At 37.3% G+C, this 25,420-nt stretch overlaps 1 protein-coding gene across 3 annotated transcripts in view; it reads left to right on the forward strand.

Annotated features, from left to right (window-relative positions):
• The window catches only part of sntg2 (syntrophin, gamma 2), a 95,193-nt gene that overhangs the window by 57,481 nt on the left and 12,292 nt on the right, over positions 1-25,420 (forward strand). For 2 of the 3 annotated variants that reach the window (XM_073482894.1, XM_073482895.1), the window contains exons 10-15: positions 3,619-3,748; positions 6,842-6,871; positions 10,753-10,791; positions 12,574-12,690; positions 18,534-18,605; positions 18,912-19,121. In XM_073482894.1, coding sequence (XP_073338995.1) covers positions 3,619-3,748; positions 6,842-6,871; positions 10,753-10,791; positions 12,574-12,690; positions 18,534-18,605; positions 18,912-19,121 — 598 coding nt within the window. The remainder of the gene's footprint in view (positions 1-3,618; positions 3,749-6,841; positions 6,872-10,752; positions 10,792-12,573; positions 12,691-18,533; positions 18,606-18,911; positions 19,122-25,420) is intronic. The other variant, XM_073482896.1, reaches the window with a different exon arrangement.

The following is a 25,420-nucleotide window of genomic DNA, read 5'->3' on the forward strand; positions in this document are numbered from 1 at the left end:
AAAGAATTCAGAACATCTATTTGTAATGCTCTATAGTCAAACAAATCACAGTATAAAGCTAATTTTGGTCAGGCGCGCTGACACAGAAATAATTTGCACCCTTGTTAAATCAAAAAACGACATTTAAGTCCAATGAAAATCTCCCCTGGAGAGCCGCTGGGTCATTACACTGCCAGCAGAACATGAGATTTTAACAAGCCTATTGCAGATACAGTATGGGAGTCATGCTCACAAGAGGATTTGTTAGGAATGCTGACTTTGTAACATCTAACCTCAAGGAAGTGCTGTGAGTGAGAGAGAAGTGTTTGGTTTAGGAGCTGTCTTAGAAGATGTCCCTCTTCATACTGCGCATTCGATATCTTCTTTTGTTTTCGTGTCTATCAGCCTTCAGCTCACGTAACTACACAACATCACCCCACTTCTACCTAATTTTCAAAATTTCTTCTAGCCGTTAAAAATGTTCCTCTGATGTTGCAAATTCTCTAGATGAATGAGATTGCTTAACTATCACCTAAAACTGCCTCCGTGTTTAGTGACAGCTATCTCTGATGCTGGAAGTGTCAGCGTGTGAAAATGCAGTGAAATTAGATGTCAACAAGGATCCCATTTTGCTGATGAGTGCAATCTCTCTTAGATGACCTCATCAACACCCCATCTAGTGAGAAAATTAATTGTGTGCGAAGCACTGCGCTTTTAACCCCAAGGCACTCAGAGATGACAGAATCTAAAAAAAATGGACCAAATGATAAAAAAATAAGGTGCTAATTTCTTCTGGCTACCCATCTGACCTACAAGGTGTGTTATTTTGGAATTTCTTTACCTGTTGGATGGGGATGTCATGCAGGGGGTTTTCTTCAATTCTGTTAAAGGAGACTTATGCTATTTCATTGATTTCTATCCTTCAGTGTTTTATATAGGTTCTTGTTCATGTAAAAGATCTTGACTGTTAAACAAGTCAAAGTCAGGACCAACAGAAGCTCCTCTCTCCAACAGAAAACACTGCTCCTAAAACGCCTTGTCGGTAGTCTTGCCTTTAATTCCATGGCTTTGTGACATCACACTACGTTACCATGTCACACATTTGCATAATGTATGCCTAGCAGCTAGTTTGACAAGTAAGAACTGAATTAACTCAGCTGCTCTGTTGTTGCTAGTGGTGCTGGCTCAGTGGTATGTGAGCTGACCAATCAGAGCAGACTGGATATTCAGGAGGGCTTAAAGAGACTGGAGCTAAAAGTGGACAGCATGAGATAACTGATGTGTTTTTTTTGAGCATCAAAGCATATAAACCCATTCTAGTAGCAACCCAAAATAAAATTATGAACCTGAAAATGAGCATAATATGTCTCCTTCATACCATTTATACCACAGGGCTACACAAAATATTGTTTAGCATCAACATCGCAACGTGCTCATGCATAAGTCAAATCTCACAAGGCTCTCATTTTCCATGACTTGTTGACTAGTCTACAAGAGATGTCTGTCTGTTATTACTGTAGTGCTTTATGCAACATTAATAGGGAGTTTTGGGTTAAATTTGGCTGTTAATAATAATTAATGATTATCAGGGATAATTATTAATTATGATAAATAATAAGATCCAATTTACATTAAATCACCTCGGGGCACCACCCTTGAAGAAGTGCTAACTTACTTCGTACTCTTCGGATTGTGGAGTTAGCTGGCAAGCTTTGCGTCGCAGCTGCTGGTGCTAACTGATCTGGAATACTAACAGGACCTCATGTTGCTGCTGTGAGGAGAAATGTTTTGGGCCTGCTGGAAATGTAGCGTGCAGCTATCAGCAGCTGTTAGGCCCAGAAGAATTCAGGAGAAGAGAACTTGAGGGCAGGCAGCCCCGTGGGGAGAGAGGTGGAGAAGCGAGAGAACAAAGGAAGGAGCTGGAGTTTTGACTATCTGGTCAGAGGGGGGTTTGTCACCCTGACCAATAGTAGCTCAAAGCTGAATTTGCACCTAGGTGTGAAGACTGGAGAATTCTTGGAAACTGAGTTAAGTTCAGAGTCCATTTTGAAAGCCACAGTGAACGACTTCTTCTGTGGGTCCCGACATTACATAATCCAGTGTGATTAAAGGGTTCTTGGATACATGAGAGTTTGTTGCTTGTGAATGAGTCTCTTCATTCATTGATTATTCTTGATCAATTTATCAAACAGAGCAGGGCCTGCTTTGGTTGTCTGATAAAATGTTCCCCTACAAAATCATCCCAATCATTTTAGAATGAATGAATTAAGTTATCTTGTGGACAAAACCTGTGAGTATAGAGTTTTTCAGGGATATTTCTACATTTTGGGATTTGCTGGATGAGAGTTGGATGAGAAGATTGATACCACTCTTATCTGGCCATTAAATATAAGGCTGCAGACAGTTAGCTTAGCACAAAGACTGAACTGAGGGGAAGCAGCTAGCCTGGCTCTCTCCAAAGGTAACAAAATCTTAGATACAAAAAAAAATCGATATTTTAATTTTTTATTAATGTATTAATTTTTATTATTTTTTAATTAGGAGTTTTCTTAAAAGATAAATATAACAAGGCTATAACTTGTCATTATTTCAAATGTTGAGAATGTATCATTTTTTATTATTTATTATTATTTTTATTTTACCAGGACTATTCCCATTGAGATTCGGAATCTCTTTTACATTATGTATCAATATATGCTTATTTTCAACAACATTACTGCCTACCAGCACCTCTATGTGCTGGACTACCACCAAATCAGAATGTTTGTTTACAATAACTTCCGGGGAGAAAAACCCTACAACACAACTAACCCTAACAACACTATGACTAACGTTAGGTTGAAGACCTAATTTACCTGTCCACGGACTAAAGATTTTGCCAATTTCACATATCTCCGCTATGCAAATCAATGGCCAGTTGTCTGACCAGGAGGGACTGTTGTTTTGGACTGTGATTTGGTTTGTTTCGTAGCCTGGAGCAGCTTCAGGCAACCGGCAGATACTCCATGTAAAACTATTGATTGACCTATTTATACTGTTTTTGTATGATTAAACAAACAAGGTATAACATGTTAATTAGTGTGGCTAAATGTTGCCTCCTATTTCAAGCTCGGCTAAGCTAACCAGCTACTGTCTGTAGCGTTATCTATAGACATGAGAACAGTATCAATCCTCTCATCTAATTCTCTTTCAGAAAGTGTGTTTCTAAAATGGCAAACCATTCCTTTAATCTTTTGACTTCAGCTATACCTTGCAGTACATTCACGTGCACCCCCACACAGAGCTTCTGCCCATTTAATGAGAGCCAGCTCTGCTTTTTATCTTGTAGGAGCATTTAATTAATTTTTAAAATAACTTGACCCTGAACACTGAAAGGACAAAATACTGTCTCACAAATATGATCAGCATTCTCAAGATAAGTAGTCATGAAGGGCATCTCCAGAGCATCTGTTCTGAAGATATTTTTATAGTTACATGTCACAAGCCCATCAGGCTCATAAAAGAAACTCTTCTGTTCATATTGGAACACAAGTCTTAACCTTGACAGCAGTAATGAACAGCCCCAGCAACACCTTGTACAATATTGCTTTCAATCTTCTGCATGGCTTATGTCTAATTTTGACCTCTATGCTCCTCCAGGTTGAACTGTTTTGAAGTCATCACCATGGAAGGAGCCAGCACCAATATTCTTCAATTTTGCTCTGCAGCAGAAAGCACAGATTGGCTCCAAGCAATATCTACAAATATCAATGACTTGACACAGGAGAATGTAAGTGCATCTCTGAACATTAGAGGCTCGGTTGGATCTTCCTGTGAGTCTTTTATTGAAAATGAAGGTGGAAATAAAATCTGTGATTTTCACACATTTGTGATCATTTTAAATCTAACTTAACAATTTACTGGCATAACATTTTGTAATGCACTTGATTTTTGTTACTTGGTATCATTTGATGGGGCTGGGCGATATGGCTTTAAAATAATATTGCAATAATTTTAGCAGTGTTGTAAAAGTACCCAAAAGTCATACTTGAGTAAAAATAAAGATGTCACGTTAAAATATTACTTTAGTAAAAGTGAAAGTCACCCATATGAATAGTACTTGAGTAAAATTATGAAAGTATATACTTAAGTATTCAAAATAATGTTCTGGCAATAAATGTACTTAAGTATCAACAGTACAAGTACAAGTAAATTATACATGTTTTTACATGTGTGTGTTTATACTGTATACTGTATGCAATGGATTGACCGATTACCGGCCTGGCCAAGTATTAGAACAGATTTTCAGCATTTTTCTGATCATGTGAATCAGCATTTTTCTTTTTTTTTTCTTTTATCCGATTGCCAAAAAAATTCATTAATTTAAAAGTGAGCTACTTTGGCCATGTTTGCAGGATGCAATCAATCAATCAAACTTTATTTATATAGCACCTTTCAAATAAATCGAAATGGAATTCGAAGTGTTTTACAAGTGATTGAAAAAACATGGTATAAAAATGGGTTTAGAGACTAATGCACACCATTTACAATAAACTGAATAGTTAAAATAATAAAAGATAAAAAACAAGCAATGAAAATAATGATACGAATAAAATTACACATTGCATGTAAGATTTGATTAAAAAACTTTAATATGATATAATAATAATAACAACAACAGTAAAATGTGAATAATCTGTATAAAATATTACCAGTGTAAAGACTTTAAAATAGGCGTAATGTGCGCTCTCCTTCTGGTCTTAGTCAGTACTTGTGCAGCAGACTTTTTAATTATTGCAGCTGATTCATTGTACTCTTTGAGAGACCAGAAAAGAAAGCGTTACAGCAGTCTTCCCTGCTAGTTATATAAACGTGCATTAGTCTCTCTGTGTTGCTCAGAGAGAAATGGCCTCCCTTTGAAATTTTTTTTTAAATGATAAAATGCTGTTTTTGTGACATAGCGTACATGTGCCTTAAAATTCAAGTCAAACCTCGAGTCAAAGATCACTGCTAGGTTTCTGGCTTCTTGGCTTGGGTTGATGCCTAGTGTATTTAGTTTGGAGGCCAGTTTCTCTCTCTGAGCCTTTGAAACAATGATCAGTATTTCTGTTTTGCCCTGTTTGAGCTGTAAAAAGTTCTGTGACATCCAGGCCTTAATATATAAGATACAGTTAAAAAGTGAGTCAATTGACCCAGTGTCATCAGGAGACACGGCCTGACCAACCCTGACTGACACGTTTCTAATTTATTGTTTGAGTTTAAAAAGATACTTAACTGATTAAAAACTAGTTTCTCTAAAATTTTGCTTGAAAATGGGAAATTTGAAATCTGTCTGTAGATTAAAATATCCAGGTTCCCTTTCTTTAGAATTGGTTTTACCAGAGCAGTTTTAAAATCAGTGGGGACGAAACCAAGCTGTAGGGAGTAATTTACTATGGTAAGTATGTCTTCAGAAACATTAAACATATTTTTTAAAAGGGAGGTTGGAACTGGATCAAGTGAACATGTGGAGGTCAGTTCTGTTACTATTTTCCTTAGTGTTTCAGCATCAACCAAGTCAAAACATTCCAGCTTTATATCACATTGTACATGGGATATAGGTAAAAGTGCAGTGTGCATGTTTTGCTGGCAGATACCAGATCTAATCTTGATTATTTTCTCCCTGAAGTAGCCAGCAAACTCTTCACATTTTCAGTTTTCAAGTTCAATACTGTAGTTAGATGTGGGATTTAAAAGGGAATATATTGTACTAAAAAGCAGTCTGGGATTGTGAATGTTGGTAGTTATCATGCTTGAGAAATATGCTTGACATAATTTTTGAATTGCCTTGTTGTAGTTTTTAAGTTTTTCAGTGGATATGTTATGGTGGATTTCTAGTATTGTTTTTTGCCATCTGCACTCAGCAATTCTGTACTCTTTTTATTTCTCGTGTTTGATAATTGTTCCATGGGACAACCCTTGTTGTAGTTATTTTCCTGGTTTTAGTTGGAGCTACTGCATCAAGTACTGTTTTAATTTTACAGTTAAAATCATTCACTAAGTCTTCACAGAATGATGGTAAGAAATTATTATTGTAGGTTGCAATTTGTGATGTGAGAGTTGTCAGGGGTAATGCAGCGTTTTTTAACAGTATGTTCTGTGGTACTTGGAAGAGAAAGATGAAAACTGTTAAAAAAACACACAGTGGTGGTCAGACAGAGCCAGATCAATGACAGAAGATATGTTGATATTAAGACCGTATGATATAACTAAATCCAGAGTGTGTCCATGTTTGTGAGTTGCTACATTAACATGCTGCTTAAAGACATACATTCCAACAGCTCTAAAAACTCTTTGGCTCTGGTATCTGTCAACATGTATGTTAAAATCAACAATCAAAATGCAGGCATCATAGCTTGTGTGAATGACAGACAATAGTTCTGAGAATTCTGTTAAAAAAGAGGACACAGATAATTTAGGATATTTGTATACTGCCAAGGAGAAGGGGCTGAGATTTTAAAAAAGTAACGTTATATTCAAAGGCTTGAAATGTGCACAAAGTCTACATCCCTGCCTGCAGTGTTACTCGGTATATTGTGGCTATGCCTCCACTATTCCCACCCTCTCTACTTGAAAAAGAAAAGCTGTAGCTGGGTAGACAGGCCTCAATCAGTGTGGCAGGTGCATCTGCAGTTAGTTATGGTGTAATACATTGCATTATGTTGTGAGCAAGCGCCTGTGAGACCCGGAGACTGGGGTGCAGTCCATTGCGCTTAAAAATGCAGGGTGGTCCCAGAATAGATTGAAGTTATCAATAAAAGTCAACTTAAAATTTCTACATGCAGTTTTTAGCCATTAATTGAGAGAGAAAAGATGACTGAATTTTTCTATGCCCTTTTTGTAGGTTGGCAGGGGTCCTGAGATGGCAATGTTGGTGAGAAAAGTTTTAAAATGTTTCTTTAAAGTTTCTGACTCACGGTAAAAACTTGTGTTGGTGCTGACAATATGTGCCACCACAGTACTCAAGTTGGCATGTTGTTCTAGCACCGCTGGAAGCTGAGTGTTGAGGTCCAGTACACAGGCTCCGGGGAAACAGTGGACCACTGCTGTGGTTTCATGGGAGGGGCGGAGTGCCCCTGGACGATAGAGTCCCCGATGCAGTCTGAAAAGTAACTAGGAACTAAAGTATTTAAATTAATGTAATGAGTAAAAAGTCCAGTATTTTGTGCCTTAAAATTGTACTTAAAGGGGCAGTATGTAGTTTTGGAGAAGAAATTCAAACTAATCATTTTAATATTTACAATATTAATGAGGTAATAAAACAAACTCAAGAAATATTTATATTTTCAATAACTGAATAAAAAAGCTGTTCTCAGAGGAAAATAAGGTCCCCAGAACACTGTTTGAAGCTTGAAAGGTGGCAGGGCCCTACAAAAATAAAAAAGTAAAATGGTATGAAATTGTGTTGTCCTTTAAGGTCAGTTTGTTTATTAAGTTTATTTAGTCATGAAAACAAAGAGGGTTTGTTTATTTAGCTTGTTTAGGCTTAAAAATTCAGTCAATGAAGATCTGTCTTTTGATTAAAATGTCTTCCCCAAAACTTCATAGTGAACCTTTTAAAGTAATAATCTTGAAGATTTTCGTGTAAATAAATATCTGTTAAGTCACTATTTATCGCCGAATGAGGTAACACAATGATGATTGAGGCTATGGCCCACTGATGAAAGCCAAAGATCTACACTGGGTGCCGGTGGCGACTTTCCTGGAAAAATATCACAAGCGGCGCACAGTTAGTGACGCGTTCACCCAGCAGTGGTTGGTCGGCCAGAGAGAGTAGGTGGATCGCATCATAATGACCAGAATAAGTTGGCCTAATGTTAGACAATGAATAAATATGTACTAGGGTTGGGCCGATGGCTGACAGCCATGGACTAATAATCCCTGACCATCATAACATCGTGATTTAAACGGCTCCCCACCAGAGGGCACAATCAAGTGGCGTGTCCCCTCAGAGTTACCGTAGGGCAAGAGTTATTGTTGTTTGTGATATGTGGGGAGAGGAAATGAAAAGAAGCACGTTGCTGCTTAGTGCACTAACATTACGTCTCCATGTCCCGTTTATTATTTTCTCATTAAACCAGCTTAGTTAGGAGAACCCAAGACACTCGGTTAAATTTTTGGCAGGAGTGTTTCTTTTCCCGCAGTCCGCTGTTTCTCTAAGTCGTTTTTATACACAGCTTTCTTAGCTTAGCTTCTTTGGCTCGTCGGCCAACGTTGTTTTATGCATATGACCCTAGTATGTACATAATGTTACTTTTATAGCAACCATTTTTTATTCAGTAAATAGTAAGTGATATAATTACTATCTCAGAAGACATCATTCCCTTTTTGCTTTCATGTGGTGTTGTTATGGAGGCATGGCAAAGCTGCCAACTGCCAACAGACGTCACACAGGCGACACTGGATCTCCAGGAAGCAGTGGGGTCCAAAAACACACCCGCAATTGCTGCAGTGTTCTATCACTGAATTTTAGGCTATATTGCAATAAACAATATATATCTGGATCTCTTCAAAAGCGCTTCATAAATGTTCAACAAAATCAAATATCACAATGTTTTTTGACCAAATACCTCTATTGATATTGAGACAATATTGTAGGCACAAAATTGGTACTTGGCACTTTCATAAAATATTAACGCAATCAAATTTTTGTATAAATAAATTAATGTGGATATAATGACTTAGTGGGTAAAGACAAGTATTAGAACAAATAGAACAGTCTGTTAAGTTCAGAAAATGACATCACTGTAATGCAGCCTTTAAACCCAGGGAATATATAGTCTCATATCATGATAACAATATAATATCAATATATTGCCCAGTCCTGTCATCTGATTAAATTCATATGGTTATTTTAAGCAGGTTAATGGGCAGATTACCAGTTTATGGAATAACAAAATTTCAGTCAGTGAATTTTCTGTTATTATCCACTTGTGGTCTTTTAAAGTCGGTAACTACATCTTAATGAAGATAACATTGACAGATGTAATACATGTTTTGCCCTCAGTTGTTACATGTATTTCCCCTTTTGATTTCCACAGCCACATTGACGACAGTGTAGCTTCGTTTAATAGACTCTTCCTGACAAGTACTCATTAAATCATAGTGGCACCTCTTTCTGCTGACAAAAAAGAGCCTCTCTCATACCTAATTAATGACTGCTAAGTAGTCATTCGGCCTGTGCACTTCTCTCTCTCATTTCCTCCTATTTAACTTTGATTATCACACTGATGATGTGATGCATTCGTGGTTAAGGATGCAGACGTACTGTATGCCCGCGCTCCTCAATTGCGCAGCTGCCTTTTTTAAAAAGTGTGATTAATTTGCGGCTGCATCACCTAATTATGGATGTGTAGTGTGATTGCTAAATGGCCAATCAGGATGTAATTGTGTGCCTGCTTTCGTAGAGAGCAGAACTTTTGTTTTAATGACCTACAACCATTAAATAGACTCTGTGTGACACCCTCAGGGTCCCTCATGTTTTGTTAATGTGAATGACTGTCATCTGGCATGATGGAGAATTATGTGATGCCGTTTGATGTTCTTTTAGAGAGACTCAAACAGGAAGGATTGGGCAGCTTGTTAGTGCCTACTAGTGCCTTCAGTTTGAGGTGAGACTATAGGAACCATCATGCTGAGTGGGATTTGCTAACACAGCTTGGGTCAATTCAATATAAACATGTTTTGCCCTGCTTTGCAACTTCATTCTGGCAGAACAATAATGTTTCCTTTCACAGAGTACAGTTTTTGCACACCTTAAGATCAACAGGTGCGTAGGAGAAGACCGAGGGCCGACAAAATCAGGAAAAAAACTCCTGCACATAGAAACAGCCTTTGAAATACATTTGCTTGCCCGTCTTTTATGGGTGTTTGATACCCCCTTTTTTGGGCCTTTATCCTATTATTTTAAAATAATATCAAATATACTAAAATAGTATCAAATACACACACTGGAAGAGATAGTTTGTCTTTGAGACTCTAACTTTATATTTTTTTTGGAGCCTCAAGGTGATTTGAATGGTCCTTCATCTAAAAGCACTTTGCAATAACCTCAACAGTGGTAGTTGCAGCTTTTGTTAATAGCTAGTTAACCAAATTTGGCTATTATAAAACATCCTGATGGATGATTCTGCTAAAGCATTTGACATTTTTGTGTGTGACAAACAAATTTAAATAAAAAGACTACATGCATAGTGTTACATTGTTTGTGTTTAGCCATTATTTGTGAGCTCTAGATGATTCATGAGAAATTCATGTAAGTTGGATATCTCTTATTGAATGTTATTCAGTCCAGTAAATTTGTTGAGGTTGAATGACTGATAACATTCTATTGAAATAATGTTGGCCATTATCTCTAAAGTGTTCTTTGAGATTTCTCAAATAACTGATATTAAGAAAAACAACTACCTAACTGAATGAACTTGAGAAATGGGAATTTGGTTATGGCACAAAATGTCATATCTAGGTAAAAATAATGTTTGTTGCCTTGCTAGAGGGAAAGTGGTGAGCAGAGCTGAACCCACTGGATATACAAAATAAGCAAAAATGTATTCATGATTGAAAGAAAATTGAAAACTGTTGTATATGTATCCTTTTTGGACTTAACTGCACAGCAGGAGTATCTCATGGCTATCTCAGTAATTTCATTCCTGGGTGTTTTAAGGGCTCAGCATACCTTAATGTCATAATATATTTAATAGCTTCTTGTAATCATGTATGTCACTGATTGTTGTTTTGTTTTTATTTCTCCTCTAGATAAAGATCATCAACAAATACTGCTCTTTTGATGATCAGGTACTTTGACACTGACCTAACGCTACACACCAGTCCAGCATATCTCTTTGAAAGCAGATACATAATTGCCACAATTAAACATTCACATTACATGATTGCTGACATATTGATGGTGCTATTAGAGACAGACAGGAAACGCTGGGAGAGGTCAGAGTCAAACTAAAACCATGTGGTTAGGTGTCTATGCTGCCTATCCACTGAAAGAACTCTCCTGAATATACATCTTGAATGTAAGCGCGGCAATCTAACATCTGTTGGTAAGGCTTGGAACAGCTCATCAGAACAGACTGGTCTAGGGAAAAAAAATCAAAGAACAACCTCCAAGGTAGACTGGAGCACACGGATACAGGCCGAAACTTTTATTAAAGTACTAACATTTCAACACCATGTGCATCTTCATCAGAGTCAGTATATTCCAGATCTTCCTCTAGATATTGTTTCTAGTTCAGTGAATTATCCTTCAGATTTATGCGAAATCTTGATTGGTGGAGTTCCCCATTCAGGCTAGCTTCTGTTTCAGCTTTTTTTGCAATAAATGTTATACAAGTGTAGAGAATTGTATCATCTGCATACAACTGCAACTGTGCTGTCAGGTCTGGATTTTTCTATAGGCTAATACACTTTCTGGAAACATTTTGGAACACTTGGGCTCAATCCCAAAGTACCTGTTTCCCCTACCACTTAGCCCTGCCCCTCTGTTTTGCATGTTCGTGCCAAAGAGTAGGGTGTCCTGAACCTATTATTGGGATAAAGCGGTAGAAATAAGTGTTATGGCTACAATGTCCTCCAAACAGAAATCTTTCAGAGGCACATTGCAGATTGAGGGTTATAAGAACTATCTGTTGTTTGGTTCCTTTCTTTATAACAAGCATGAAAAAATAGCTACTAGTTTGCTGTTGTCTCATTAGCTAACTAGCTAGCTAGCTAACAAATCATGTTATTGCTGATTTGTGCATGACAGTCCTGAATTTTGATGTTTTTCATTGTTGCATTTTCCTCCTTTGATGGCCCAAATTTAACTAAAGTCCAGCAGTAATGTTGTTGTACCGCTTCTCTAATATCAGTGCAGACTGACATGGTAGGAGCAAAGCACTGCTAGCGGCCAGGTAATGAGGCAGTGTTCTTTTTTATTTGATCACTTGATTGATCAGGTAAAGTTGTGAATGGATTTGCGAGTGTCCATGCTTTTCTATCTCCATAAGATAAATGGCAAATGGCATTGTGATAATATTAGAAATCCCTGCAGCTGAAGACACATGTTGAAAATATCTGGTTGGGTCTGTTTACATAAATGCCATCAACAGCTGATGACAGGGTCTGTAAGGGTTGTCCAATTTCATAGGGGGAAATTTCAACCACTACCTCTTGTAACTCTGTTCTGAGGGCCAAGGGGGCACTCAAAAACGATGGGTAGGGGTATAAATTGGAAATGGGATTGGGCCTTATTCATCAGTTAGTTGTTTCAATATCTGAGCAAAAACCGTAGAAAAGTAAAAAGTGTACCAGATGATAGTACAGATATGCTGCTTAGAGAAAAGCAAAGAAACATCAGTCAACATCAGTCAGATTTAGCATTCCAGCTTAAACTGCAGCACCACTGTACTATGAAGTTTATGTCAAAGATGCCTCACTATAGTTCTTTTACTCAGTCATTATGAATGTGCACATTATGCTATTCTAGTCTGTTGACTGATCAAGAAAAGATTTCTACTGTATATATTTTTCACTCTGCTTTTATCAAATTATAAAATTGCATAAATGTCATCCTCTACATCTCTGCAGATTGTTCACATGGGCTGGGCATGTGAAAGCACCGAGGGTAGCGCTGCTGGTGGAACTACAGCGTTCAAGTTCCTGGCACTGAGAGGACCATATTTTTATATCTTCAGAAATCCCCCGGTAACTAGCCTTTTATCATTCTTAGGTTTTAAACTTTTTCTTTCTCATTCATTTCTCCAGTGAATCTTTAAACCAAATGAGAAGTCTTAATTTTAGGCTCACTGAAAATGGTTTGTCCAAAATCCAAAGCATATCTCATTGGACTTACATATAGAGTAAGTTATATTCAAACTGGTACAAAAGATCAGTTAGTTCTGTGGATTCAGCTCGGCATTAGGATTTGTTCAGGGCCTTCATAAAATTGTTTTTGAATGTAGGGGTTTGATGATTTTATGCTGCTGCTCATTGATCTGTGGTTGTCCCACTCTGCTGTATGGTTTGTGTTTTCAGACAAGTTGGCAGTATTTGTACAATATTGAATGCTTCAGTTATAATTGAATTAGACTAGATGGGCAAGCAGTAACTGGTGATGAATATATATTTGCTGTGATCATGTCTGAATGTAACATGGCAGTGAATCAAGACATATGATTCACTTTTACAATAAGACACTTCTTTTAACATGTATCCCCATGAATGCATTGTATTACTAGTTTAGCAAGATTTTGCCATGTCTGATGTTTAGGTTTTAAACCTAGTACAGTGGTAATTGTGCGCCATTTTAACCTTGTTTTCCAGCCAAAATATATGCCAGCTGATAATACTTGAATCAAATTAAATGTGTATTAATACTGGCTACATAATATTATAGAGTGCAGCAGGAATGAGTCCTAAAACCCGGTCTTCCGGTTGCCTAGTCTCAAAGTCAATGGGTTTTTTGAATGGGTTTTCTGTTAAATGCCTCAAATAAGGTCTGTGGTTAACACACAAGCTTAAGATATTTTTTTTATCTTTTGCTCTATGACATAAAATAGGTAAGTAAATACACCACTTATGACTTTTAAAAGGATTACGTGTCTTAAAAAAGGCAGTTGCTAACAAGAGACAGAGGTCGTCGGGGACATTAAAGCTGTGAGCTCTTTATCCAATCAGGACAAGGAACTCCATAAAGAGCCGGTCCTGTCTGCCCGTGAACCTTTGCAGTTTGCATTGAATATAAAACTTAATTGCATATTTTATTAAATGTTTCCTATCTACATGTGGTCTGAGATTAATCAAAAGTGGCCGACACTGGCAATTAGATGATATTTAATGCAGGTCCAGTATCAGTGTAAAATGTTCCGCTTGACTGCCAGGGCCAGTGAACAAAGGATGCAGCCTTTTGTGCGGTTTGTTTGCATTATAATATAAACTCTGTTCTCCCATTAGTATAAAAACCACTGTATGTTGTATGTATGTAAAATGTGGTTAGTGTTGGTTGGTGACTTGGCTCTGAAGTGGGCTCTGAGACATTGTGAGTTGTCTCTGTTGGCATGTCCTGCCTTCTGTTTAAGAGCTTTCGTCATCCTTTAACACTATTTGACAAGCTATTGTGGCTCACCTTCTTTGTTTTGAAGGTTCCGAGCAGACTTTTGTGTGCCTGTGTTTCTCTTATAAACTTCAGAGGCTACAAAAAGTCAAGTCCTGTCACTCTTTGTGAGGTTGTATAAACTGTAACATTTGAGGAAATTCTGTTCTCATGAGGGACCTTTCATCTTGTGGTGACAGCAGGGTGGTGACAATGGATGTTGTGAAATGTTTTTAGTCACCTTTTTGCTGAGAGTTGGATTAGAAAATTGGTACAACTCTAATTTCTGTATAACTACTTGCAGATATATATACAGTATATACAGTAATTTATATACATACACGGTATACATAAACAAGTTAACACCCAGGAAATAGTTCTATAGGGCATTTTTTAAATTTGTGTCAGGGGATTGTAAACAGCAACAAGATAGTGATAATAATATGTTTTTCATCTTCACATTAAAGTTGAACATCTGGAAAATGCTGTCCATGAACTTTGACATGGGAGCACAAAGCGTCAATGATGTAAACACAGAGTCCACTTCTTCTCAGTTGCCAGAGTCCTCAGTTGGCTCGATTAAGTTCCGCCCATTAGATCCAACAGGATTGGAGACACAGCATTCTCCAATCTTTTGTTCCAGCCCAAGTCCAAACTGGGCTAGCATGGTTCCCATCCTGGATCTCCATGCTCTTCTTCCTGGGCAGTGCAGCTACTCTGGCTTAACGGTCAAAAGGTGCAGTGGGCAGTGATCGACTCGAAGTCTGCTGCTCTTAATTCAAAACGCACTTTCTTCTCCAATGCTGCTGAATTAATTTCTGTTTTAAGTTATATGTATGTGTTTTGAGCAATAAATCTGAAGAAATAGCTGATTTGAAACAAAAATGTAGCAAAAATTGAAGGAGCTGCTGGCTGCTGCTTCTGCATGCGCCATCATTGTCATGACTGTTTCCAGTCTTTACTGCTGCATTCTATTTACCATACAGGCATGAGATTGGCGTTTATCTTTTTATTTCACTCTCAGCAAGAAAGTAAACAAGCGTATTATTCAAAATGTCAAACTATCCCTTTAAGATGGATCATAGTCTTCCCTCCTGAGTTCTGTGACACAGAGCTAAGAGGGTCAGCCAGCTGTTTCTCAGCCAGCAGTCCATTTCCTCTGGAGAATTCTGCCCTCTGACATGCCACTGACACCAGCCTCTTGAGAAGACATGAAGTGCTTCACCCCACCGGGATAATGTGGATGCTTTATGCAGCCCTTGTATCTGTGGGTAATGGAGGTGATCATGGATTATGTACCTGCTGTCGACCAATGCATTGAAGTCTGTATTCTCCAGTTTGCTCCAGTCTCCAGCTCACAGATGACTTCCTCAATGCGGCTTATCACATGAATGTCCAAGTGGAACATATTGGCAGTTCGAGATGGTCCCTATAGCTGTGTTTCCATGGCAGGAATGGAGTTTTGATACTATTAAGCAAGCCTGTGTGGGGGTGTGCTGCCTTTCCTTCTGCCTCACAGCAAAGAGAAAACGGTTGGAGATTTTTCAGCAGCATGGTGGTTGATGCCTACATTTTCTCTTGGGAGTTCATGTATCATGTATGTTCTGCACAAATGTTTCAAATTCTTGTTGGATTTAAAAGGTCATTTGTTGCCAAAGCTTGCCAATGTGCATGCTCACTTGTACGTCTTACCATCATCAACATCTCTTCAAAGACACTTGTTAACATAAGGGTACAGCCTTTATGAATCATATATGGTACAAAAGTTATCTAAACGCTGCAGGAAGCATCACTGATGTCTCCTTTAAACTGAACATGCCACAGGCAATGAAATGCAAGATTGTCTCTGATGCAGAAGTCTCTCTGAAGTTGAGGCAAAAATATGTTTTGTGCCTCTAGCTTGAGCAGAAGAACAATACAGCCTTGGAGCCGATGAGAGCTGCAGTAAAATTGTATCTGAGTGCAGAGCAGTTGCAAAAATGAAAAGTGTTGTCTTACTTGATACAGGCCAATCAGACGGGACAAACAAATCATGTTGATGAGGTGTTAGTGAGAGAAGTCATCAGCCAGAATTTAAACAGATTGCATTAAACATAGTAGAGGTATCGTGGAGTCGTTGAAATTATGCCTTAAACAGCTGCTGGGTTGTGAAATGCCAGACTTGTCCTCTGACTTTTGTTGAAATATGGCAGTAGCCGATATCCCTGAGGTAAAGAGGACTTGAATATGTAGCAGTGTAGCATTAGCACATATGCTTTAATGAAACACACTCTGGAAAAAAAGTCTACTGAGTAGCCTCTTGTCGGTTCATGGTTAGTATGTGTGTTATGTAAAAATGTGCTCAGTGTAGCATGCTGCAAACGCTTCACAAAGTCATTGATTTTAATCTAGGGATATTTGAAGCACCACTCTAACAATCCACTACACTGCAGCAATGATATCTGATCCAGGTCTGTGACCCTGCTCAACAACTTTTTGAGTTTTTATAAGGCCGACTTTAGTAATGTGATTCTACAGAGTTAGCTATATTCACCATGTAAAACATACATAATAAAGATAACAAAAAGGAAAATAGTTTTGCTCACCCTACCAGATGTGGACACAATGGCGCGATAATGGGTTAGATTTGGAAACTGAGTTTTCCAGTGATTAAGTTTTCATACAGAGCTCAGTATGATGGTTTTGTCAAGATAGGCTCTGTTGTTTGCTATCACACTGTTGTTGTGATTGTTGACAGATCAATGATCTTTGGTTCGAGATTGATGGTATTTGGTGTTAAAAAATCAATATCAAAAGTTCACCAAAAACTTAAAATTCAGTCATTATGTACTCCAAAGTTGATGGAAAGTTGGCTGAAGTTTTGTAGACCATGAAACATTTCTGGAGCTTCACATCTCCTAAACAACTGAAGTAGATGGGGATCTGTTTTAAAATGTAAAAAAACATCAGAATAAAATAAATGGCTCTATACAGCTTGTCCAGTGTAATCCAAGTCTCCAGTAGCCCAAAGATCCCAACTTTATGTGAAAAGATGTTATTTACACCCTTGATGCACATCATGCACCCACTTCAGAAGGGGTTCATGCTAGGACAGTGTGTGCCTGACAGCGCAGTCATGTCCACTGCAGTGATTTCACACACAACAACTACATGAAAACTAAAATCGTACTTGGTGAAATATGCACAGTATCCATTCTTTAATGCTATTTGATTTAATCTTGGAATTCTACCATCGATTATGATAACTGGATCAGTTAATTACCAAACAGTCCGGCCCTCTCCACTGCGCTCCAGGGGAGGGAATATAATGATGACACAGCACTGACTAAGGAAATATTGATTTAAGATTTGAGTTGGCTGATATTTTTTTCTTTTGCAACTGAAAGGTGTCCATATTTACAAGTGCCAATATGGAAGTGCAAGTATGTGAGTAACACTGCTGGTTTGAATATTTATGACAATGTGCATCTTTGATATGAAGTGAAGTGAAATGTGAGATGCACAATTATATGTAAAAATATTGTCTCTCATGTTTAATGTCTACAATCTAGCTTTAACTTGCCACCTCTGTGTCACCAGTTTACCCAGTCTCCACAATGTTCGCATGCAGCTGCTTTTGGTCAAAATGAGTATTACAAAAGCAAGCACTTAGAGAAATGAGCCTTACTTTCCTCTTGAAAAAAAAAAATTCAGATCCACACAGGAAAAAAAAAAATTCACGAGGATTTTTTTTTTCAGTTCCACACACGTAAGAATACCAAACATTTCTAGCTTCTTAAATGTATATTTGCTGTTTTTCCTTGTTTTATTTTAAGAATTTTTATAAATTTTTAATGAATTTGAAGTTTATACTATTAGATGGAAAAAACAAACAGTGTCACTATTTTCAGAAATGTCACATACAAAACAATTAATGGAGTAGAAAAGTCAGGTGATTAATCACACCGACTACAAAAGGCAACATGCAGCTTAGACCTTAGTGCATCAATAATGACTATAAAAGATTAAGACGAATGACAGTGGACAATTTTTCTGCTTTGAGTACTTTTACTTTCAATACTAGTATTGAAAGTATTTTTATCATTTTTATCACAGGACTTGTAACAGAGTACTTTTACAGTGAGGTATTAGTACTCCTGTACATGCTCTGGTTGAGTTATACAATATTACCATTAGTCTGTACATTTCTGTATTTTTCTCACATTGGAATATACTAGTGTTTGTGGATAATGTGTGTTGTTTTCTTGATGTAAATGTTCTACTTTCACAGAGTTCAACAGAGCCATTTTGATCACTGACACTGGCAGTCATCAAGCCACTTAGACACAACTAAGTTACCTGCCTTGCTTTCATTTGCATTTAGTATTTGGATGAGGATGTGCTGCTAACAAGTGCAGAAAATATGTTTTTTATATGCTGCCTCTTCATCTCACACTTCTTGATGTTTATTTCTCAGATCAGTGCTGCTGACTGGGGACAGGCTGAAACTACATATAACCTCAATGAGGTTCTTTTCAAGGTCCACAAGGTATGTTAAGAGTAGCATGCCATTCAAAATCTGATCACTGCAGTTTTCATCTCAGTCTAGATGGCTGTTTTTTCTCTTCTTCAGCACATAGCATTTCAGTAAGCAGACAATCTTGGCTCCCTAGACCTGAGGGGATATTAATCCCTGAGCCTCAAACCAGGAAATGTACACACAGAAAGTTCTTCATTTAACTTGAGAGTTAAGACATGTACTCTTCATTCCACACTCTGAATTAATCATGTAAAAAGTGAAGAGAGAGCAAAACCTATTCCCCTAACATGCAATAATTCAAATTTTGGGTTACAGCTGTGGATGGCAGAGGATTGCTGGCTCCAGGCGAGGCTCTACTTGGGACTCGAGCACTCACCTGAGCAGCAAGACAATGAGTCTCTGTGCTTCAGTATTCTGGTGGGCCACGGTCAGAGCCACACCTTCAGGGTAGAGCTGGCCACTGACCTGGCTATATGGGAGAAGTCCTTCCAAAGAGCTGTCTTCTTGGAAGTACAGCGACTACAAGTGAGTATTTTCATATAAAAATGCCAAATGTTTCTGTTGCTTAATGTAAGAGTCTTCCTGTTTGTAGATGTTGCCCTTTTAAAATGTGATGAATGCAGCTCTGATTAAAGGAGTTCTGAGAGGAGAGCCTCTCACAGCTCCTTTCCCAACCTCAAAGGGTGACAGGAGGCATTTGAAGTTTGCTGAAATAAAGACCACAACACTACTTTGTGTGCTCTAAGTCAGAGGGCAGATTAGTAGCAGCGACAGCCTATAATGATGCTGCAGCCAAATAAAAAATCTGCCAAATATAAAATCTGCCAAATAGAAATTAAAAATAAAATAAAATGCAACAACAAAAGACAAGGACAAGCTCTTGGAGAAGAGGTAGTAATATAATAATCGGGATTATAAACATCAAAAAGACCAAATTTAGATTTATCTGAAGTCTCTTTTCAATAATATTAAAAAAAAAAAAAAATCTAAAGCCTTTTTCATAGTGAATTTCATTTACACATTAACTGACTTTAGTGTTTGTTTGTTTGTTTGTTCTTCTTTTGGTCAATAACCTGCCCTCCTGCCAAATATCTAGTGAAATGCACGAAACGCAGTTATCTGTCAAAAATAAGCCAGTAAAGACTTTCATCCATGGCAAGAACCTTCTAATTGAGTCATTGCAACAGGATGCACCTCCGTCCTATACCTGAACTGACCCATCAGTGCCACTGTACCAGGGCTTCCCCCATCTCTCCCTCCTCTCAAGCCTGGACAGGGGCAGAAACACTTGCAGGTCACAGTCAAGTTGTGGACTCTATAGTAAAATAGTCAAAAGGAACTTCAAACCATCTGAGGAAGATTTGGACATCTTTGTCTTTGTGAAATAAAGATTTTGGAGATTTATCTATCCTATTGACGGATTTCAACTGAAAAACACTAAGAAAGACTGTTTGCTTCTCTTTGTGATCAGCTGTGTTTTAATCAGATCACGAGAACTGATAATAAGTGATGGACCTACACTCTATGCTGGGACTACATGTCCTGTTAAGTGCTGGAGTTTATTTACGTGACAACGCTTTGAACTAAACACAGAGGCTGCGTGTTACTTTCCAGGTAGCAAACAGTAGTAGTAGTAGTTTTAGCTAGCTAAGGATGGGGGACATAAATCTATGGGCAGAGACGATGCCTTCCTTGCCACGGTCATTTACAGTGTAATCAGGGTAAACATGCAAGCTGTATCTACGGTAACAACTGTGTGACAGGGTAGAAAAAACTCAGTGCTTCAGCTCACATTGACTGTGTTGGGCTCAAGTCAGGTTCCGCCTTAAACAAACAGAACGCCTGTCAGTCAGGATCAGGCAGAAAAATGCACCTTGAGCCACACTCTATCAGTAATGCAGCCAATGTGTGTTGCCCTTCACTCTTATGTGGCCCATGAACCTATTATGTCACAATAAATTGGCCAAATCAACATATACTTTAAGTAAAAATACTGTTAGGTTTGTTTTATGTCTGTTACTCTTTAAACAATTTGACTCTTTAGTCCATCACAGAAAAAAATCCTCTACATAAAAACTCAGTTAAATGATGTAAACATTAAACAATCATACAAAAAGGAGACAGTGTCCCACAGGTTAGCTTGCTAGTTTGTGTAACATAAATAAAAATTTGCTTATGCTCGAGTTAATGACCATACAAAAGTGTAAAAACTTTTTTAGAATGTTTTAATCATCACTGTCCCTTCCTGCCAATTTAATGCTTCATCAGTGAGAAGTGATTGCACTTGAGGAAATGCCTTTTCTGTTGACACGTTACATGTCCTGTGCTGCTTTGAAAAATGTTTCTTAATAAGAAATTAATTGAATCTAAAATTGAAAGCTGGCCAGCACTCTGTTTCCCATAAATGTCATTGTTACTTTTAAATGTAGTGAGCTGGAGTAACCTAAAGAATTAGTCCTCACATCAATGAGCCATTAAATTGCCTCTTAAGCAAATATGTTTTTTAAGTGTGAAAGCCATCAACTCTGTGGAGAGTGCATTGTTAAGCAGTCTCAGAAGCAGCCGCATATCAAGAGGCTCAAACATGAACACTCATTTGAAAAACTGAGGAGACAGATGATGAGTCCAGACCTTGTTATTCCAGGTTTTTGCCATCTTCACATTCGATTTTGTTTAAAATTTAATGACTTTGTGTCCAGTGCTTCCAAACAGAGCCATCCAACATTATGCCCTGCAGTTCAATAACCCTGAATACAACTTATGATTACTTGATACCCGTGTGTAATGTGCCATTATTTGCTATATTTACTGTGAGTCACATCCCTCAAAATACTACTTTCAATGCAAACTTGTTCTACAAATACACCTGGGAAATACCTCAGAGCAATAGTTACAGGTAGAATATAGTCTCCATTATGACTTGCCACATATTATTAATTTAGGAAGCATGTTAACCCACTGCAGAGAATCCAGCAAAGTTCATAGCCTCATGTATTAAATATTAATTCACACTAATGCAATCAATTGTGCTGAAGATGAGCAGCAAATGTCTGTAGGAGCTTGTTTATGGTTAATTTTAACATTTGTATATACAGATTATTTTAATGTCCACATTTTAATAATACAACTTTGCAGTGAATGGAAGGCTGACAGATTTTTTCACCTGAACAGGCAGCTAGTAAAAATGATAAAGTTTAAAGAAAAGAAAATTTAATTTAATTTATTTTATTTGTAGAGGTACCATGTACAATATTAAACATAAATATTGCCATTTGATGCATTGTATTAGAGTTATCTTAGAGCTAATTTACACCTGCAGTCCCCAAAAAAATAATATGTAGGCTAACAAAGTCTTATAACTACATGGTAAGAATTGGGTGGAATTGTTGAAGAATAAAGTGTTTTGGCCCTGTATCAGAGAACACTGCTTTGAAAAGCTACACAGTCATTATAGTAAAGAGGCAATTTTGAACACATTCAATAATAAGATGGCATTTAAAAAAAAAATTGTATTATCCATAACACCAGAGACATTACAGCAGTAGGCATGTATAATTGGCAGGTAGGCCGTGACAGGGCCCAGGCTGACCTGTGGCTGATAGCTGCTATGCCCTTGGTTGCTATGTGAGCCTACCTTGATGATTTAGTTAATATAGTGCTGCCTCATAATGCAGCAATTTCTTTTTAATAATTTTTTTGGACAGCTTCAGAGAGATGACAGGAAACAGGGTGAGAGGTGACATGCAGCCAGGCCGGACTCGGACCCCGGGCCGCTGCAGCGAGGGCAAAGCATATGGGACGCCCACTCTACCAACTGAGCTAATGGGCTCCCTGAAAATGCTGCATTTTCAAATTGCTACTAGTGTGGATGCGATGCCAGTTGATAAAGTTTCTTTCATCTCACACCATCTCACAGTTAAATTACTAAAATTATAGTGATATAAAGCTGGTTGAAAATTGTATCAGGGTGGCCATGGCCCCCTCTGGCCCCCCATTGGAAGCACCACTGCCTACATATATATATATATATATATCTATATATATATCTATATATATATATATATATATATATATATATATATATATAGATATCTATATATAGATATCTATATATATATATATATATATATATATATATATAGATATATATAGATATATAGATATATATAGATATATAGATATATAGATATATATATATATATAGATATATATAGATATATATATATATATATATATATATACACATACATACACATACATACACATATACCTATGTATACATATATACATATATATGTATATATGTATACATAGGTATATGTGTGTATATATATATATATATGTGTGTGTGTGTATATTAGGGATGCAACAATATTCAATATTTTATTGAACTGTTCAATACGCCCTGTTAGGTTCAATACACAAAGGCAAACAATACAATACAATACAGTACAATACAATACTACAATAATGTTTGCTGTTTAACTTTATTTTTACATGCAATATTGCCTTTGCTAGTGTGAGTAGTTTTATATTAAGATATCGAAACCGTACCGTTACTGTGGCCCAAAAACTGTGATGCATACCGAACTGTGGGAAAACTCTACCGTTGCATCCCTAGTGTATATATATGTATATATGTATATATATTTTACGTTTTTTCAGCCTTGTTCCACCTTGTCTTGCCCAAATTGCTGTACACACAAGTCACACCTGATTGTGCTGAAGTGTGGTGTAGATACCCGTATACAGGAGGCTGTGGGTTCGGGTCCCACCTGAAAAAGTTAATGTTGATTGATATTTATGAGACTTAGTTGGCTTTTTATTTTCAGTTTGCAGTCTGATTTGAGTTGATTTTTGAGTCTCATTCCCTACTACTACAAATAGGACCATTAAGGTTACCATCCCAATAGCATTGTTGGCTATGGACACCTTGGTGCATCTGGCTTATTATTATTTCCCACTGCCTCATTCCTCTTTGTCCTCTGTGCCTGTCACACGTTTCACATTATTGAAAACACTATAGCAAATATTATTATATAAAATTATAATATTATTACTGAAACATTTATAAAAACATTGTTCACACCACAGAACATCTACAAAAAGGCCAGTTATTCATTTTATTCATTCATTATATCATTTCTCAAACAGAAAGCTAAAGAAAATGGATTGTAGAAAACACACTTTACTATAATATGAATATGAATATGAAATGCAGAACCAAATTATTTAAAAAAGAATTGTTGTAACATAGAATAAAAAGAAGGGACAAGTATTTGCAATAAACTCACAAACAAGTCTGATTAGTGGACACCTCAACACAAATTCAAATTCAAATTCAAAGGGGCTTTATTGGCATGAAAGTTTTACAACAATGTTGCCAAAGCATCAACACATGCCTTTGTGTCATTAGACCTTCAGCATTGTTAGATTATTTCCTATTTATTTTTCCAACTGTGCTGTATTACTAAACTGGAGAACCATCGTTTCTTTTACTTCAATTTTAAACAAAGATTTAAAGGTCTAAATTGGAAGACTATAACACAAGAACAACACCTATTGTGTGATAGCTCAATGATGAGCACAGACAGAGGATTCTGTGCTTTAAGCACAACTGCGATCATTGTCTTATGTACAGTATAGTATTATATTCTCGTCCGTAATATCATCCATTTTCTCTTTGAGCTTTAAAACCTCCACATTGTATTCAGGAATGGATAAAGTATGCCACATGTCAGATCAGGCTCTTCATGAAATGGCCAGCAGTGCCTTTTATAATTTTACCACATTTATAAATATTACAAAGCAGAAGACCTGTCAGAAGATATTTGAATCACTGACAGACTGAAATCCTTTCTTGGTCAACATGGGATCCAGATATAATTAAATGGCTTCCTATTCAACCAGTTGTCCTTTGGAATAGTAACTGTGAGTATTATACAAGCAAGCAGGATGGTTGACTATGGCACGGGACACTGGCTCTGTAGCACAACCCATCAATCTGAAAGTGTTAGGAAGCATGTTTGGAGTACTTTTGTGTAACCAAAATGAAAACCCCTTTGCGATTCCTTGCTCATGTTGCTGCTTATATTGTCCCGAGGTTGCACGTCTGCCTTTTAAATGTATTGACTCTATCGACATTGAATAGCATATTCTACAACCCATAATGTGTAACTGTGCAGGCTAATGATAACAGGAATAACAAATGCAATATCCTCTTCACAGCTTTTTATTGATCTTTTATTTTTGATTGTAAAACATAAAATCGAGTGGGTACAGGGGTGCAAATGACCTAACAGGTTTACACAACATTGAATTTATTTTTGCAAGTCAACTGCAATGAAAAAGAATGAATCACTTGAAAGTAAACAGAAACCAAGGATACTTGACAGGTAACAGCTGAGCAGCCTTGTGGCTGCTAATAATCAGACAGGGAATTTAGCCGAGACATAAAGTTTTAGCGGTTGCCTTTATGAAAATGAGAAAACACAGGTTCGTACAGCCAACAGCAGATCATGTTGTCTTCTTACAGTAATCGACTACCTATTGAATGCAGAACAAAATACTGGATTACTTAATTTGCAAAACTAACACAATATGTTGCTCTTTACAACAAAAAAGTAGTCTGAGCAGTAGTGGCTCTCCCTACCAATGTCAGGACAGCCGACTCGCCATCTTCTGCAAAAGACTCAAGACTCACTTGTTCAGACTTCACCTCGACCCCGCATAGCATTACTCCCTCCCAACCCCCAACCCCCCAACAAAAAAAAAAAAAATAGCAATATTAACTCTACTAAACATGCCAAGATGTTTTACATGTG

This window comes from Pagrus major, chromosome 16, assembly GCF_040436345.1.
Source record: "Pagrus major chromosome 16, Pma_NU_1.0".
Taxonomy (NCBI): Eukaryota; Metazoa; Chordata; class Actinopteri; order Spariformes; family Sparidae; genus Pagrus; species Pagrus major.